The sequence below is a fragment of the Macaca mulatta genome, chromosome 16 (genome assembly GCF_049350105.2).
Source record: "Macaca mulatta isolate MMU2019108-1 chromosome 16, T2T-MMU8v2.0, whole genome shotgun sequence".
In the NCBI taxonomy this organism is placed as follows: domain Eukaryota; kingdom Metazoa; phylum Chordata; class Mammalia; order Primates; family Cercopithecidae; genus Macaca; species Macaca mulatta.
In genome coordinates this window covers 64173533-64192208 of record NC_133421.1, presented here as the reverse complement: position 1 = coordinate 64192208, position 18676 = coordinate 64173533, and the positions used below count along the sequence as shown (strand labels likewise).

At 42.0% G+C, this 18676-nt stretch overlaps 1 protein-coding gene across 5 annotated transcripts in view; it reads left to right on the top strand.

Moving 5' to 3' along the window:
- Positions 1-18676, top strand: part of IKZF3 (IKAROS family zinc finger 3) — a 102373-nt gene that overhangs the window by 22472 nt on the left and 61225 nt on the right. For all 5 annotated transcript variants that reach the window (XR_013406651.1, XR_013406649.1, XR_013406650.1 and 2 more), the window contains exons 2-3: positions 5737-5790; positions 8403-8504. Coding sequence is in view for 1 of the 5 variants with exons in the window: in XM_001093342.5 (XP_001093342.1) it covers positions 5737-5790; positions 8403-8504 (156 nt within the window). In the remaining 4 variants the exon portion in view is untranslated. The remainder of the gene's footprint in view (positions 1-5736; positions 5791-8402; positions 8505-18676) is intronic.

Sequence of the window (18676 nt, the reverse complement as noted above, 5' to 3'; positions counted from 1 at the left end):
TATGAAGAAGCAGGAAAATGTGACCCATACTCAAGAGAAAAGGAAATCAATGGTAACTGACCTCAAAATGGCATACATAATGGAACTGGCAGATAAGAATTTTTATAAACCATAATAATTACACTTCTATAATTGAAGTTATAGAAGGAAAAGGGTGGGAGAATGGAACAGAAAAAATATTTGAAAGCATTTAGAGAAAAATGAAAAGGATGTAAAGGAAAATATGCTTTTAATTAACAAATAGAAAACCTCAGCAGATGAATTAAAATGAACTAAATGGAAATTCTAGAACTAAAAGTTACAATATCTGAAAAAGAAAACTCATTAGATAGGCTTAACAGCAAATTAAGATGACAGAAGAAAGAGTAAATGAACTTGAAAATATGAAAATAGAAATTATTCATTCTGAATATCAGAGGAAAAATGGCGTTTTTGGGAGATAAAGCAACAATGTCTCAGGGAACTGTGGGAAAATGTGAAAAGATCTAACACATATAATTGAAGTTATAGAAGGAAAAGTGGGGGGAAAGGAACAGAAAAAATATTTGAAGAAATAATGGCTGAAAATTTCTTAAGTTTGGTGAAAAACATAACTTTACAGATTTAAGAAGTTCCATGAACCCAAGTGGGATATATGCAAATAAAATTACAGCTAGGAATATTATGGTCAAACTGCTGAAAGCCAAAAGTAAAGAGAAAAATCTTGAAAGCACTTAGAGAAAAGGAACACATTACCTATAGGAAAGCAACAGTGCAAGATATCACTGATTTCTCATCAGAAACAATAGAAGACAGAAGACAGTGGAATGCCATCTTCAAAGAGCTGGAAGAAAAAAAAAACTGGGCCAGGTATGGTGGTTCATGCCTCTAATACCATTTTGGGAAGCTGAGATGAGAGGATGGCTTGAGGCCAGGAGTTCAAGATCAGCCTTGTCATCAAAGCAAGTCCCTGTCTCTAGAAAAAAAAAAAAAATTAAGAAAAAAACCCTGTAAACCCAGAATTCTATATCTAGTAAAAATATCCTGTAAGATTGAAGACAAAGTAAAGACATTTTCAAATAAATGAAAACTAGGAAAAGTCCCTCAGATAATTGCACTACTAAAAATGCTAAAGTTCTTTAGACTGTAGGGAAATGATACCAGATCAGAACTCAAATGTTTATGAAAAAATGAAAAGCACCAGGCCAGGCACAGTGGCTCACACCTGTAATCCTAACACTTTGGGAGGCCAGGGTAGGAGGATCACTATAGCCCAGGAGTTTGAGACCAACTTGGGCAACATAGTGAGACCCCATCCCTACAAAAAAATTTTTTTTTTTAATTAGCCAGGCATGGTGGTGCTTCTATAGTCCCAGCTACTTGGGAGGCTGAGGTAGGAGGATTGCTTGAGCCCAGGAGGTTGAGGCTGCAGTGAACCATGATTGTGCCACTGCACTCCAGCCTGGGCAACACAGTGAGATCCTATCTGAAAAAAAGAAAAAAGGCACCAGAAATGTTAAATATATGGGTAAATAGAAACTACTATTTTTTCATCTTAATCTTTAAAATACAATATGACTATTCAAAGCAAGAATTAGCATTGTATTGCAAGGTTTAAAGTATATGCAGATGTGATACATATGACAACTATAGTATAAAGCTTGGAGGGTAGGAAATGGGCCTAAATGGTTGCAGGCTTTCTACATTTTATGTGAAATGTATGATTTTAACTCTAAGAAGACTGGAAAATTAAAGATGTATTTTATAGTCCCTAGAACAGGGAGAAATAGACAAATCAACAGTCATATTTGGAGATTTTAATATTCCTTTTTCAGCAACTAAACAACTAGTCAAAAATTAGTATATCCATAGATCTGAATGACATTGTCAACTACCTTGATTTAATTAACATTTATTAAACAGTACACTTGAGAACTGCAGAATACCTAGAAGCAGCTTTTCCACTCCTTATTGAATCTCCCCCTGGTTCTGCTCACCTGCCTTCACTCCTGCCTCCACCACGTCCATCAGGGTGACCCAGAAGTTCTACAGGGTGTCCACCTCTGGCCCCGGGACCTTCAGCAGCCACTCCTATGTGAGTAGGCCCAGTGTCTGCATCAGTTCCTCAAGCTTGTGAGCTTCTCCCAAGTAGGCAGTAGCATCAGTGTCCAGGGTGTCCTGGGTGCCAACGTGGGTCTGGGTGGAGGCTATGGCCGAGATGGTGGTTGTAGGAGGCATCACAGCCATCATGGTCAACCAGAGCCTGCTGAGCCCCCTTAAGCTGGAGTTGGACCCCAACATCCAGGCTGTGTGCACTCAGGAGAAGGAGCAGATCAAGACCCTCAACAAGTTTGCCTCCTTCATCGCGGTTCCTGAAGCAGCAGAACAAGATGCTGGGGACCAGATAGAGCCTCCTGCAGCAACAGAAGATGACTTGGAGCAGCAAGGACAACATGTCCAAGAGCTACATCAACAACCTTTCGTGGCAGCCAGATACTCTGGGCCAGGAGAAGCTGCAGCTGGAGGCAGATCTTGGCAACATGCAGGGGCTGGTAGAGGATTTCAAGAACAAGTACGAGGATGAGTTCAGTAAGCGTACAGAGATGGAGAATAAAATTGTCCTTATCAAGAAGGATGTGGATGAGGCCTACATGAACAGGGTAGAGCTGGAGTCTCACCTGGATGGCAAGCTGGTAAGATCAGCTTCCTCAGGCAGCTGTATGAAGAGGAGATCCAGGAGCTGCAGTCCCAGATCTCGGACACATCTGTGGGACTGTCCATGGACAACACCCACTCCCTGGACACGGATGGCATCATTGCTGAGGTCGAGGCCTGGTATGAGGAGATCACCAACCGCAGCTGGGCCCAGGCTGACAGCATGCACCAGATCAAATATGAGGAGCTGCAGACCCTGGCTGGGAAGCACCAGGATGACCTGCGTTGTACAAAGACAGAGATCTCTAAGATAAACTGGAACATCAGCCGGCTCCAGTCTGAGACTGAGGACCTCAAAGGCCACAGGGCTTCCCTGGAGGCCGCCATTGTGGATGTGTGGGGAGCGGTCCATTAAGGATGCCAATGTCAAGGGGTCCAAGCTGGAGGCTGCCCTGCAGCGGGCCAAACAGGACGTGGCGCGTCAGCTGCGCAAGTATCAGGACATTGACCCTGGACATTGAGATCACCTCCTACAGGAAGCTGCTGGAGGGTGAGAAGAGCCAGCTGAAGTCTGGGATGCAGAGCATGAGTATCCATATGAAGACCACCAGGGTGGTCTAAGCTCAGCCTACAGGGGCCTTACAAGCCCTGGCCTCAGCTACAGCTTGGGATCCAGCTTTGGCTATGGCAGGGGCTCCAGCTCCTTCAGCTGCGCCCACTTCTTCAGGGCCGTGGTTGTGAAGAAGATCGAGATCGCGATGGGAAGCTGGTGTCCCAGTCCTCTGAAGTCCTGCCCAGGTGAATGGCCACAGCAGCCCCACCCAGCCTACCCCCTCCTGTGGCTGCCCCAGAGCCTGTGGAGGAGGCCGCTGTGCAGGGGAGTATAGGGAACAGGAGACCCACCTGAGGCTCAGCCCTAACCCTCAGTGCATGGGGAGTTTACTGCCTGGCAAGTAACTCCCTTGCCCATGACTCCAGTTACAAAACAATTAATCACTTTTTCTTCCTCCTAAATAAAGCCTGAGCTAGATCTGCAAAACAAAACAAAACAAACAAAACCAACAAAAAACAACACACATACATCTCAACTACACATGGCACATTCACCGAGGACACAAATCTTAATCCTTTTAAAGGGATTACAGTCATACAGACTGTGTTCTCTGACTGACTGAAGTGCAATGGAATTTGACTTCAATAACAAGTTAGCTAAAGAATTCCTGAATTCCCCCAAATATCTGGAAATTAAACACTTATAAATCACCAGTGGATCAAAGAAGTCACGAGGGAAATTATAACTGAATTATAATTAAAATAAAACATCAGCATTTACGAGATGCAGCTAAAGCAATGCTTGCAGGAAAACTTATAGCTTTAAATGTTTATAATTAGAAAAGAAGAAAGGAATAAAGTCAGTCACTAAAATTTCACCTTAAGAGGGCAGAAACAGAGCAAGTTAAGCCCAAAGTAGAAGGAAGAAGCACTTTTGAACAAGTTCTAGTTTCACTGTGTTGAAACTAGATGTCTGCCTCCTACCCTATAACCCAGTAATTCCATACCTAGGTATGGATTCAAGAGACATGAAAGCACATGACCACAGAAATACTTGTGCAAGGATGATCATACTGCAGTCTAATCATGAGAAAAACAAACACATCCCAGTTGAGGGACATTCTACAAAATACCTGACCAGTACTTAAAACTGTCAAGATCATCAAAACAAGGAAAGCCTGAGAAACTGTCCCAACCAAGAGGAGCCTAAGGAGACAAGATGACTAAATGTAATATGGGATCCTGGAAGGGATCTTGCAACAGAAAAAGGACATTAGATGAAAACTAAGGAAATCTGAATACTTAGATAGTAATAATGTATGAATATATGTTCATTAATTATAACAGATGTACCATACTAATATAAGATGTTAATAATAGGGGAAATTGGGTGTGGGGTATATGGGAACTCTCTGTGCTATCTTTGCAATTTTTCCATAAATTTAAAACTACTCTAAAATTTAAAAGTTTATTATTTTAAAAAAGAATATCATAGTAGTTTGACTTATAAATAGCCCAAACGGGAAACAGTCTAGGTGTCCATCAACAGGAGAATGGATAAACAAACTGGGATATTCATATAGAATACTACTTAGTAATAAAAAAGAATGAACTACTGATAAACACCACAGAATGGATGTATCTCAAAACATTATGTTGAGTGAAAGAAGCCTCAGGCAAAATAATGTATACCATATGTCTGTGTGATTCTGTTTTTATGAAGTTCTAAAATAGGCTAAACTAATCTATGGTGGAAAAAGTCAAAACAGTAGTTGTCTCTGGAGTATGTGGGTGGGAATTGACTAGTAAGAGATGTGAGGGAGCTTTTCTGGGATGATGGTAATGTTCTGTATCTTGATGCATGAGGAAAATGTATGAGGATGCATGAGGATGCATGAGGATATGCATTTTTAAAAACTTATAGAATGTTACACCTAAGATCTGTGCTTATCACTGTATGTAAAATTTACCTTTTAAAATCTTGTAAACAGATATTGAATTTTAGTTAATAATAATCATGCTGAAATGTTAGGACTGAGGTAGACTGATATCTGCAACTTATTTTGAAATGCATCAAAAAAGCTGGATCGATGAATGGATTGAGTGGTGAATGGGTGGAAAGATATGTGATATTGCTGCAAATGACATGATTTTATTCTTTTTAATGACTGATTAGTATTTCATTTTATATATATTTACCACTTTTAACTGTTTTTTTTCTATGTGTCCAACAGTGTTCATAATAAAATATTGGGGGAAGAATAAAGAATATATGAAATTATTTCTAATGGGACCCACTTTTTGCATATTGTTCTTGGTGTAAGTAGATCTCTGGCAGAAGGTTTTTAGAGTAACGTTGCTGCATCAATATTTTTTTTTCATTCTCCTTGAAAGGCTTTTAGGCAGAGTATAGAGAAAGAGCAGTCTTGCTCTGAAAGAGGGATTCTGCTGCTAAGTTTTCTGAAATGGTATCCCTTATTAAATTTGAAATGCTCAAACCTATAGAAATGTGCCCTAAGTAGCTAATATTTATAACCTCCTTCTTTTCAGATATACAAACAAATGTGGAACTCAAAAGCACTCAGGAGCAGTCTGTGCCCACAGGTAACATCAGGTCTTTTCTCTCTGGAAATATGCCTTTGCTAAAAATACCAAAGTAAGAAGATCATGCTTATTCTGGTTACAGTAAAAATGCTATGGAAATGTGTGTGTGTGTGTGTGTGTGTGTGTTTTTAATATGGTTGTCTCTTGCTGATGAAAAAATAACTCATCCGTTTAGATCATGTAAGTTCTTTAGCATCTTAAGGCCAAACATACGCTACCTAATGTTGATCACTGTTTGTTTGTTTGTTTTTAATTTTTCAGCTGATTGCTCTGAAGACAGTTTTTGTTGAATAACATAGTAGCTTGTATTTGAATGACTTGCGATTTTTACTCTAGAAGAGTAATCTGCAAACTTTTTTGTAAAGGGCCAGATAGTAAATATTTAGACTTTTCAGGCCACATATGGTCTCTGTCACATATTATTTTTTGTATGTCTTACAACTCTTAAAAAATGGAACAACCATTTCTACCTCCTGGGCTCACACAGAAGCAGGCTATGGTCAGACTTGTGTCTCAGGCCATAGTTTACTGATCCCTGCTCTAGAATAAATTATAAACATTTATAATAATTTATTTCCTGAAAATAACTTCTGCGTTCCCTCATTGATGAACTCACTGTGTGAATCAAAGCTTACATTATATTACAAAATTTAATTTATCACTGAAATGGCTTTTTGTGTTACTGTAAGTTGTAATCACATGTGTTTTTTTTTTTTTTTTTTGAGATGGAATTTCACTCTTGTTGCCTAGGCTGGAGTGCAATGGTGTGATCGTGGCTCACCACAACCTCCGCCTTCTGGGTTCAAGCGATTCTCCTGCCTTAGCCTCCCAAGTAGCTGAGATTACAGGCATGCGCCACCATGCCTGGCTACTTTTGTATTTTTAGTAGAGACTGGGTTTCACTGTGTTGGTCAGGCTGGTCTCGAACTCCCAACCTCAGGTGATCCACCCGCCTTGGCCTCCCAAAGTGCTGGGAATATAGGCATGAGCCATTGCGCCCGGCCAATCACATCTTTTAATTGAACCTAAACCTCATATTAATTGTTTAGGTGTCCACTATATTTTAGTCATTTCAGGCTCGAGAAAAGTGAACCATTGTTTAGAATGGTGTCTTAGAGTTCACAGAGTATACATTATAATATGCAGAAATTAGAAACTTTAGATATTCATAAATCAAACACTGAGTCCATGGTGATCACATTTTCAGGGGCTCTTAGTGATGGGTTTTGTGAAACGTGTTTCTCTTTCACTCCCGCCTGTTTGGTCGTGGCTCTGCAGAAAGGAGTATCACTGCAAAGCTTCTAGTTACCTCCTTATTTCAACCCAGCCTCAGTGCCACGGGAGTCAGTGTCTTTGACTATTTTTTGTGTTAATGGGAACTCAGCAAATATTTTGTTGAAGATTGGGAAGGAGTTAGATAAAAAGAGGGTAACTTTTTAGTTCATTTCTTCTGCTATCCTCTTTGTTAAGCTACTATGTTTGTATGTGAAACTAATTCCAGTTACATCGTTCCTTTTTCTTCTAGTATTATCAATATTTATTATACATTTCTGTTAAACTTATTTTGTAACAAGTTTGCTATTTATTTAAGCATGCTTTTATTATGTCTGCTCCCTTTCACTTATGAACTTTCATAACACTTTGTATTTCCTTTATTTAATCCCTTGTCTGAGCCTACTGTGCATTAGAGTTGTGGACTTCTCTTATCTTTATTTCAAAGTATGAGCTCCTTGAAGACATAATGACTTATTCATATCTGTAGCCTTGTCAACATTTAGTAAATGTTCAAACAAATAAAGAAACTTGGGGTCCAATATAATTTCCACAGAATCACATTTATAATGTGAACAGAAGGGAAAAACAGAATTTGGCATACAGAAAGCTTACAGATCTTCCTCCTAGGAAAGCATCTTTCCCAAATTAGGTTATACCAGTGTTTGTAGGCTTAGTATTTCTGGTCACTGCTTTGTCATAAATAGCAATGGCATCCTACTGAATATCGTGAGATATACCAGTGGAGAGAGAATTTTTCTCCAGAAGGAACCTGAGTGCCCTTTAACTCAGATGAAAGAAATATTCAAGAAAGTTGTGTGTATTCAGAGGGTACATGAACCCTGGGCATATTTCTTTTTCTTTTCTTTTTTTTTTTTTTTGAGACAAAGTCTTACTCTGTCATCCAGGCTGGAGTGCAGTGGCGCTATCTTGGCTCTCTGCAACCTCCACCTCCCAAGTTCAAGTGATTCTCCTGCCTCAGCCTCCCGAGTAGCTGGGATTACAGGCACACAACTCCATGCCCGACTAATTTTTGTATTTTTAGTAGAGATGGGGTTTCACCATGTTGGCCAGGCTGGTCTCAAACTCCTGACCTCAGGTGATCTGCCCACCTCGGCCTCCCAAAGTGCTGGGATTACAGGTGTGAGCCACTGTGAACCCTGGGCATATTTCTAAACCTCAAGAGTTTTCATGTATATATCCCTTTTGGGTATGTGTGAGGGGGTACTGTCACTAAAGGATTGTGTGAAGCTGAAAGTTAATTGGAGGTCTACTTAATACATATTTATAAAAATCCTTTAACATTGAACCACATACTTAAAACTCCTTTTATCTTTTAGAAAGTCCAGCAGTTTTGAATGACTACAGTTTAACCAAATCTCATGAAATGGAAAATGTGGACAGTGGAGAAGGCCCAGCCAATGAAGACGAAGACATAGGAGGTGAGCCGTAGTGTGCAGAGTAAATACTGATGGCTGTAGATATTGCTAAGGCTTAGTGTGGAGAGGAAATCAGCTCTCCAGGGAAAACTTGCATTTGTGGGTTTGGTTAGGAGTGATTCTGTTTTGCTAATTTCACAAATATTTGCATTTCATAGTTGTACGTTATCAGCAAATTTTGAGAATTTAAGGTGCTTATCCAGAGTTCCAATGATATTAACTTTACTTAAAATATAATGTTTATTTTACTATTTTCCATTATTAAAGTAATACATGTTTATTGTAGAAAGTTTGGGGTGTTTTCTGACACCAATAAACCAATTTTCCAGTTCTCCAGACAATGACTTGGTGTCCAACAATTCAATTCAATTTTTTTTTTTTTGAGATGGAGTCTCACTGTCACCCAGGCCAGAGTGCGGTGGCGCAATCTCTGCTCACTGCAACCTCCGCCTCCCACGTTTTAGTGAGTCTCCTGCCTCAGCCTCCCAAATAGCTGAGATTACAGGCACCCACCACCATGCCCAGCTAATTTTTGAATTTTTTTAATAGAGACAGGGTTTTACCATGTTGGCCAGGCTGGCCAGGAGCTCCTGACCTCAAGTGATCACCAAACTTAGCCTTCCAAAGTACTGGGATTATAGGCATGAACCACCGTGCCCAGCCCAATTCAATTCAATTCTGATTCTAATTCCTGATGTTTGCGTAGACCCCACAGGTTACAGGCTCAGTTCCACAATACTGCACAGTACTCTCTCCACTTCAGACACCAGTCTCAAGTACCAGGTCCCCAGATTACCTGCACTTCTGTCTGGCTTAGCTACAAAATCGGGGACTCCCCTCCACATGTTTAATAATTTGCTAGGATGACTCACAGGACTTGTTACATAACTCATTTATTCATTCGTTTACTCTCAGCTACTCTTCCTCCTTCTTACTGTCTATGCCCAAACTTTCCCACCTTTGGGAGGAACATTAGGTTTAGCCACTGCACTGGTCTAGATCATAGGCAGCAATACTAGTCTAGCAAGTACCTCTCCCTCAGTCAACTCCCATACATACAGGGTAGCGTTACAAAGGTACAGAACTAGTGGGCTATTTCTACCACTGGCCAATATATCTGCATTCAATATTAACCCCAATTTTGCCAGATGGGGTAAAGGCACAGCCTGCCTCATCAGGCCCTTAGGAATTCTGACATAAAGGTTTAAAGCTATGGTTACAGCTTCTTGCTTTGGGAATCATCTCTGTTTCTGGCACTTGTAGGTTACAGTGCTGGTCTTGCAACCACTGCCTCTGATAGGAAAGAGAAAGCTGATGTGACGACGTAGGGAAGGAAAAAAGAATAGTCATCACACCAATATCCTCCTCTTTGGCAAGAATTGTATAGTCATATCAGCATCCTCCCCCACCTCCTCTTCCCAATCTACCAGAAAAACAGAGGAATCTACCTAGTGGGAACACTCCCTTAGCTCATGTGAGAGTGACCTCACACTTGTGCAAATGCATAAACCAACCCTTCATGCCTATGCCTCACCCTATTTTAGACAGTGTTTCAATTGGTCCAATTCTCTATCAAACTATTACTTTGAGGAGGATAGCTCTTTGCCCATTGTTTGACATTATGGGCTGTAAGTAGAGTGCTGCTAAGTATGAAGAAATGTGGCCCAGCCGTTCAAATTGGTGCAATATCTTCTGTTCTGGTTCTTTGATGGTACTGACCATTTGTGTCTACCACCAGATAAGCAAAGCCCCATCCAGAGTCAGTGTTTATCCCTGTCAAAACCAATCTGTAGGATGGGTGCAGTGGCTCACACCTGTAATCCCAGCACTTTGAGAGACTGAAGCAGGAGGATCTCTTGAGCTCAGGAATTCGGCCCAGCCTGGGCAACATGGTGAAGCCCCATCTCTATTAAAAAAAAATAATTATAATAATAATACAAATAAATTAGCCAGGGGTAGTGGTGTGTACCTATAGTTCCAGCTACTTGGGAGACTAAGGCTGGAGGATCACTTGAGCCTGGGAGGTTGAGGCTGCAGTGAGCTGTGATCCCGCCACTGCACTCCAGCCTGGGCAATAGAATGAGATCCTGTCTCAAAAGAACAACAACAGGCAGGCCATAGTGACTCACACCTGTAATCCCAGCACTTTGGGAGGCTGAGGTGAGTGGATCGTTTGAGGTTGGGAGTTTGAGACCAGTCTGACCAACTGGTGAAACCTCGTCTCTGATAAAAATACAAAAATTAGCCAGGTGTGGTGGTACTCACCTGTAATCCCAGCTACTGGGGAGGCTGAGGCAGGAGAATTGCTTGAACCTGGGAGGTGGAAGTTGCAGTGAGCTGAGATTGCACCAGTGCGCTCCAGCTTGGGCGACACAGTGAGACTCCATTTCAGAAAAAGAACAAAAACAAAAATGATTTGTAGCCTTTGGGACTACCAGCATTGGCTCTTCAATGTAATCCACTTGCCAACTATGTGTGGGGTCTTTCCTCTGGGGAATCTTCCCCATAGTCATCTACAGTAGCTGTCTCTCTTATTGGCAGACAGAATAGTTTGTTGCTATTTTGTGCCTCAGGGGGTCCTAGAGAAATATGTCCAGATTCAACCCATCTTCGACAGTGGCTGTAGCACCCTGCAACCTGTCTACTCATTTCATGGACCCACATGCTAACCTCAAACAAGCACACTATGATACTTACTAATTGGTTCTGATCAGCTTCCAAATCTGGAAGGGGGGTCTTTTGCTGAGCATTGATATGTCCTACTTTAATGCACCCCTCAAATTCCTATAGTGATTTCCATAGGGCTTTGTCCCATATGAGAGTCCCTTTAATATGCCAAGTTTCCGTTGCACTCTTGCCTTACCACATGGACAGGCTGTTGGCCATTGCCCATGAATCAGAAACTGAAACATATGGGCATGTATCACTGCTCAGTTCTTCCATCACTTCTAGGAAAACAACAGATTATTCAGCTCACCGAGCTGATTTGTTTTTACCTTCTTTAATTACAGTTGTGGTGTTCCAAACAGGATGTTGTCCATTTACCTTAAAACTACCATCCACAGCCAGGCATGGTGGCTCATGCCTGTAATCCTAACACTTTGGGAGGCCAAGGCAGGAGGATTGCTTGAGCTCAGGAGTTCAAGACCAGCCTGGGCAATATAGTGAGACCTTGTCTCTACAAAACACTTAAAAATTAGCTAGGCATGGTGGCACATGCCTGTGGTCCCAGCTACTTGGGGGACTGGGGTGGGAGGATCTTTTGAGCCTGGGAGGTTGAGGCTGCAGTGAGCCCTGATCGTGTCACTGCACTCTAGGCTAGATGATAGAATAAGACCCTGTCTCAAAAAGCAAACAAAAAAACCTCCATCCACAAATCAAGCATCTCTCTGTTGGTCAAAGACTACTTTACAGGGCACTGTTTAAGTGATGATAGAATCCAGTAGCTCCTCATATAGTTCCAAAGTCAGTTGTAGAAGAAAAGAGGATCCCTACTCCCGAGTATATCATCTTTTCATTCCCCAGGTAGCATGATTCTCTATAAACTATTTCTATGTTACTATAGAACTCTTCTGGGCACTGCCCTCCCCATTAGAACACTTCTCTGACATCACCCAAGACTTCATTCATATTTTAGGTTTTAAAATTATTTTTTGTCCTTTAATCATAAGGACAATTTCAATTAATGTCCAAGAGCAGGCTAATAATTGCCCCTTAAATGGAAATTCTCTGGTCCAAAATCCAATTGTTGCCATCGCTGGGAAGCACTCACAAGTTTTTGCCATAAGTCATTATCCAACTCTCACACACCAAGCCTAAATTTCCCCTACCCTAAGTCATCCCAGGGCCAGATACCAGTCAACCAGAGACCATCCCTATGCCTAAAGCCCACCAGAATTATTCAGACTAGCCAATCCTAAACTGTTTACCCAGCCCTGCCTTGCCTTTTCCACAGAAACCCCAATTAAGGCTCTGACCTAAGCTTTTTCCTCATTCCTCTTTTCTGTCTCCTGACCAACACTGGTGCTTTCTCCTGTGACCTTGTATAGCACATAATAACCATCTCTCTGGGACCTGTAAATGTGACAAACTTCTTTCCAGGCCTTGTTCTTATTTCCTTTGTGTCCATACTGACTTTACCCTATCATATCTGACATGTACATTCTTAGACATCACTTAACCGAGGCATTTACCATGACCTGGTGTATTAGTCTGTTCTCATGCTGCTATGAAGAAATACCCAAGACTGGGCAATTTATAAAGAAAAGAGGTTTAATTGACTCACAGTTCCACATAGATGGGGAGGCCTCAGAAAACTTACAATCATAGCAGAAGGCATCTCTTCACAGGGCAGCAGGAGATAATGAGTGCCAGCAGGGGAAATGCCAGACACTTATAAAACCATCAGATCTTGGTCGGGCACAGTGGCTCATGCCTGTAATCCCAGCACTTTGGGAGGCTGAGGCGGGAGGATCACAAAATCAGGAGATTGAGACCATCCTGGCTAACATGGTGAAATCCCATCTCTACTAAAAATACAAAAAATTAGCTGGGGGTGGTGGCAGGTGCCTGTAGTCCCAGCTACTTGGGAGGCTGAGGCAGGAGAATGGCTTGAACCCTGGAGGCGGAGCTTTCAGTGAGCCGAGATCACGCCACTGCACTCCAGCCTGGGTGACAGAGCAAGACTCCGTCTCAAAAGGGAAAAGCAAAACAAAACCAAACCATCAGATCTTGTGAGAACTCACTATCATGAGACCAACATGGTGGAAACCACCTCCATAATTCAATTACCCCATGATTCAATCCCACTGGGTCCCTCTCACAGCATATAGGGATAATGGGGGTTACAATTCAAGATGAGATTTGGGTAGGGACATAGTTAAACCATATCATTCTGCCCTAGCTCCCACCCAAATTGCATTTCCTCACATTTCAAAACACAATCATGCCTTCCCAACAGTCCTCCAAGTCTTAACTCACTTCAACATTAACCCAAACATTAACCCAAAAGTCCAAGTCTGAGACAAGGCAAACCCCTTCTGCTTATAAGTCTGTAAAATCAAAAGCAAGGTAGTTACTTCCCAGATACAATGGGGGTACAGGCACTGGGTAAATATACTGGTTCCAAATGGGAGATATTGGCCAAAGCAAAGGGGATACGGGCCCCGTGTAAGTCCGAAATCCAATAGGGCAGTCATTAAACCTTGAAGTTCCAAAATGATCCCCTTTGACTCCATGTCTCATATCCACATCATGCTGATGCAAGAGGTGGGCTCCCATGGCCTTGGGCAGCTCTGCCCCTGTGGCTTTGCAGGGTATAGCCCCCTTCCCAGCTGCTTTCACAGGCTGGCGTTGAGTGTCTGTGGCTTTCCCAGGTGCACGACACAAGCCATCAATGGATCTACCATTCTGGGGTCTGGAATACGGTGGCCCTCTTCTCACAGCTCCACTAGAGAGTGCCCCAGTGGAGACTCTGTGTGGGGGCTCTGACCCCACATTTCCCTTCTGCATGAAGTCCTGCATGAGGGCTCCACCCCTGTAGCAAACTTCTGCCTGGACATCCAGATGTTTTCATACATCCTCTGAAATCTAGGCAGAGGTTCCCAAACCTCAATTCTTGAATTCTATGAAACCATAGGCTCAACATCACATGGAAGATGCCAAGGCTTGGGGCTTGTATTCTCTGAAGCAACAGCCTGAGCTGTACCTTTGCCCCTTTTAGCCACAGCTGGAGCAGCTGGGACACAGGGCACCATGTCCTGAGCCTGCACAGAACAGGGGGACCCTGGACCCAGCCCAGGAAACCATTTTTTCCTCCTAGACCTCTGGGCCTGGGATGGGAGGGGCTGCTGTGAAGGTCTCTGATATGCCCTGGAGACATTTTCCCCATTGTCTTTGTAATTAACATTAGGCACCTCGTTACTTATGCAAATTTCTGCAGCTGGTTTGAATTTCTCCTCAAAATGGGTTTTTCTTTTCTATCACATTTTCAGGCTGCAAATTTTCCAAACTTTTATGCTCTGCTTCCTCTTGAACGCTTTGCTGCTTAGAAATTTCTTCCACCAGATACCTTAAATCATCTCTCTCAAGTTCAAAGTTCCACAGATCTCTAGGGCAGGGGCAAAATACTGCCAGTCTCTTTACTGAAGCATAGCAAACGTTACCTTTGCTCCAGTTCCCAAGAAGTTCCTCATCTCCATCTGAGACCACCTCAGCCTGGACTTCATTGTCCATATCACTGTCAGCATTTTGGTCAAAACCATTCAATAAGTCTCTAGGAAGTTCCAAGCTTTCCCACATCTTCCTGTCTTCTGAGCCCTCCAAGTCTCTAGGAAGTTCCAAACTTTCCCACATTTTTCTGTCTTCTTCTGAGCCCTCCAAGCTGTTCCAGCCTCTGTCTTTTACCCAGATCCAAAGTTGCTTCCACATTTTTTGGTATCTTTGTAGCAGTACCCCACTCTCTCTGGTACCAATTTACTGTATTAGTCCACTCTCACACTGCTATGAAGACATACCCAAGACTGGGTAATTTATAAAGAAAAGATGTTTAATTGACTCACAGTTCTGCATGGCTGGGGAGGCCTCAGGAAACTTACAATCATGGCAGAAGGTACCTCTTCACAGGATGGCAGAAGAGAGAGTGAGTGCCAGCAGGGGAAATATCGGATGCTTATAAAACCATCAGATCTTGTGAGAACTCACTCACTATCACGAGAACAGCATGGGGGAAACCACTCCCATGATTCAGTTACCTCCCACTGGTTCCCTCCCATGACATGGGATTGTGGGGCTTACAGTTCAAGATGAGATTTGGGTGGGGACACAGCCAAGCCATATCACCTGGGTAATGGGCATATTTAGTGTGTGAATCCTGATTATCACAAAGCCAGTTCCACATGGCTTGCATATGAAGCATATCAGCTGCTTCATCTGGGGTTGGCATTGAAAGGGGAAGTCAGATAGTTCCCCTTCTCAAGGTAAATAGACCTTATAATGGCTCTTATCTGGTCCACCAGGTCAGCTGTTCCCTTAGGAATGACCTGCTGTGTGTCTGGATCATGTGTAGCCATCTGTGATTGTTCCATAGTGAGCTGTGGATCCTGTATCAACCCAAACATGCTCTTCCGCTCTGAAGCATTTAAATGCCAATATACTGCCCCTAAATTATTTATTCTTGCAATTCATTTTAGTCAAAATTCTTTAGGAAGCTGATGGTACTGACCTACAAAATAAAGTAACTCTTTTACACTCTACCCCCTGGTTTCAGTAGTTTCTTGGTTTTTCCCTCCCCTACCTGGACTCTCTGTTTGGTGACCAGAGATCTTAGAGATATTTTCTGCTTTTCTTACATATTTTTTCCCATTAGAGGCAGCTTTGAGTCTAGCATCCAAAGTTCAGGCCCACCGGAATCTGAGCGTGGTTCAACATCTTTTTAACTTTCATTTCACCAACCCAACACTCTTTTTAACTTTCATTTTAGCTGTTACAGATAACAATAACCATTGGATTGTGTATTTCGCTTTTTTCTTATTAGTTTGCATTTCCTTAAGTATTCAGTGAACCAACTCCCCAGGAGTTGGGTTCATCTTTAAATTTCACTGGTAACTTTTACCTTTAGTAACTGATCACAGCCCAGTTGCTGCTCCATAGGTGACTATATGGCCACTCAGGAATCAAAATTTCCTCATTCCCTACCCTTTTATTTTTATCCTTCCAAACCACATGTTTCTGTGAGCCAGGGCTGATCTAGCAAATCCTACGCCTGACACCAATTCTGGGGTGTTTTCCATCCACAACCAAGTCTCTAGGCAATTCATTTGTTGGGTGTCCAACAATTCAATTCAATTCTGATACTAACTCTGAGAATTAGTACAGACCACACAGGTTAAGGGCTCAGTCCCACAGACTGCCCCTACTTCAGACACCAGTCTCAAATACCAGGCCCTCAGGTGACCCACACTTCTTCCAACTTGGGCAAATTTGAGTGTTCCCACATCCTTCCTCAGGTTTGATAATTTTCTGGAATGACCCACAGAGCTCAAAAAATGTCTTTACTTATCATTACCAGTTTATTATAAAAGATACAACTCAGGAACAGCCAAATGGTAGGGAGGCACAGAGCAAGGAAGGGGTGACATGAAGCTTCCACACTTTCTCTGGGCATGCCATACCCCCAGCTCCTCTCTGTATTCACCAACCTGGAAGCTGTCTGAATCTTGTTCAAGGACGTTTACAGGACTCAATCTCCAGCCCCGTTTCCTCCTTCTTCTTCCCTGAGGTCACTGGGTGGGGCTGAAAGGTCCAGCTCTCTAATTACCAGGTCCTTCTGGTGAATAGCTCTATCCTGAGGCTGTCTAGTGGCCCATGCCTCAGCTACCTCATTAGCATAATCTAAGGTGCTGTTGAAAGGGGCTCTTTATGAATACCTAAGACACTCCTGTCCCTGCTACTTGGAAGCTGAGGCAGGAGGATCTAGTGAGAAAAACAAAGCAAAACAAAGCAAAAAACACAAAAAAACACTTCTATCACTTAGGAAATTCCAAGGGCTCTAAAAGTTCTGTGCCTGATCCTGGGAGCAGGAACAAAGACCAAATATGTTTTTGTATTATACCACAGTTTGGAAAGTTCATTGAAATAGAAAGAGGAAAGAAAACCCCACCTCTATCCTACCACCCAAAGATAGTCTCTAATAGCATTACAGAGTACTTACTTCCAGGCTTTTTTGTGAGTTTTGAGCATTATATTTATATTAATATTGCTCACATTTTATGGTAACATTTATGTTGATAAATCTAATCACTTTTACTTTATGAATATTACTCTGTTACTCAGATCTCATCTTAAATGTCATTTCTTCAGAAAAGCTTTTCCTGGCAATTCAGTCACTATTTTAACACAGTCCTATTTTAATTCATCACACGACACTGAACACAGATAACTTTGGAGTTTTGTTTAGTGTCTACTCTCCTTCCAGCCTTCATTAACCTGGATCTTGGGCTATTTTTTTCCTTGCTAGATATTTACAGCACCTAGAACAGTACCTGGACCTACTGTGGTAGGTGTGCAATAAATTTTGTTGAGTAAGTAACTAAATGAAAGCCCTAGGTCAGTTATATGTGTGTGTGTATGAGTTTCTTAAAGGAAGAAAAGAAAATAGGCCGGGTGCAGTGGCTTGGCTCATGCTTGTGATCCTAATACTTTGGGAGGCCAAGGTGGGTGGATTACTTGAGGTCAAGAGTTCGAGACCAGCCTGGGCAATATGGCAAAACCCCATCTCTACAGAAAAAAATTTTTTTTTTTAAATTAGTCGTGTGTGTGCCTGTAGTCCCAGCTACTTAGGAGGCTGAAGTGGGAGGATCACTTGAGCCAGGAGGCAGAGGTTGCAGTGAGCCAAGATCACTCTGTGCACTCCAGCCTGGACAGTAGAGTGAGACCCCTTCTCAAGAAAAGAAAATCATTGCTCAGAGTCTTCTTCTTTTGCCTTAAATGTCTTAAGAGATCAGGAAATGGAGTTATTTGTCTAAAACTTCTGAGATTCAAATCACAGCTTCAACTAACATTCCAGCTGTGCCGAACTATACATTAATTTGTACCAGTTTTTAACCACAGAGACAGAAAAATGCTGCCTGGCACAGGATGTGGTCATTTGTGCTGAGGAAAGGCATATGATGTATCAGCTTCATGCAACTTCTTGAAGGTGACATCCATGGAGTCTCACTCAGAATGAGGCAAATGATAGCTGTGCTTGTGGCTTGTTTTTTTTCTGAGTTATGGTTTCTGAGTTCTGGTAGGTAATACCATTAAGTCTGTAGTTGAAATAGTGATCCCTATGCCACTGTTGGTTTGGGAATTTATAATTTATGTTACAAATTTATTTTGGGTTCAGGAGTAGCCTATGAGTTTTATATTTTCAGGTAGTTTGGGATAAAAAAAAACAGATTAAATACTGAAACATAAACAAGAAACCAATAATTTCCATTCAATAATAGGAATTTAAAACAAATATTGTAAAAACCCAAGTGGTGAAGCACCTTGTTAGGAACCCATACAATAGTATCACCTTACCTCCAACTACATGTCAATGGGTTAATAGGATGTCTGTGTAGAGAAATTATTTTTCTCAGTTGCTCAGGGTCTAGGAGTATCATGCAGTTCTTGATAGAGAATAGAAGATA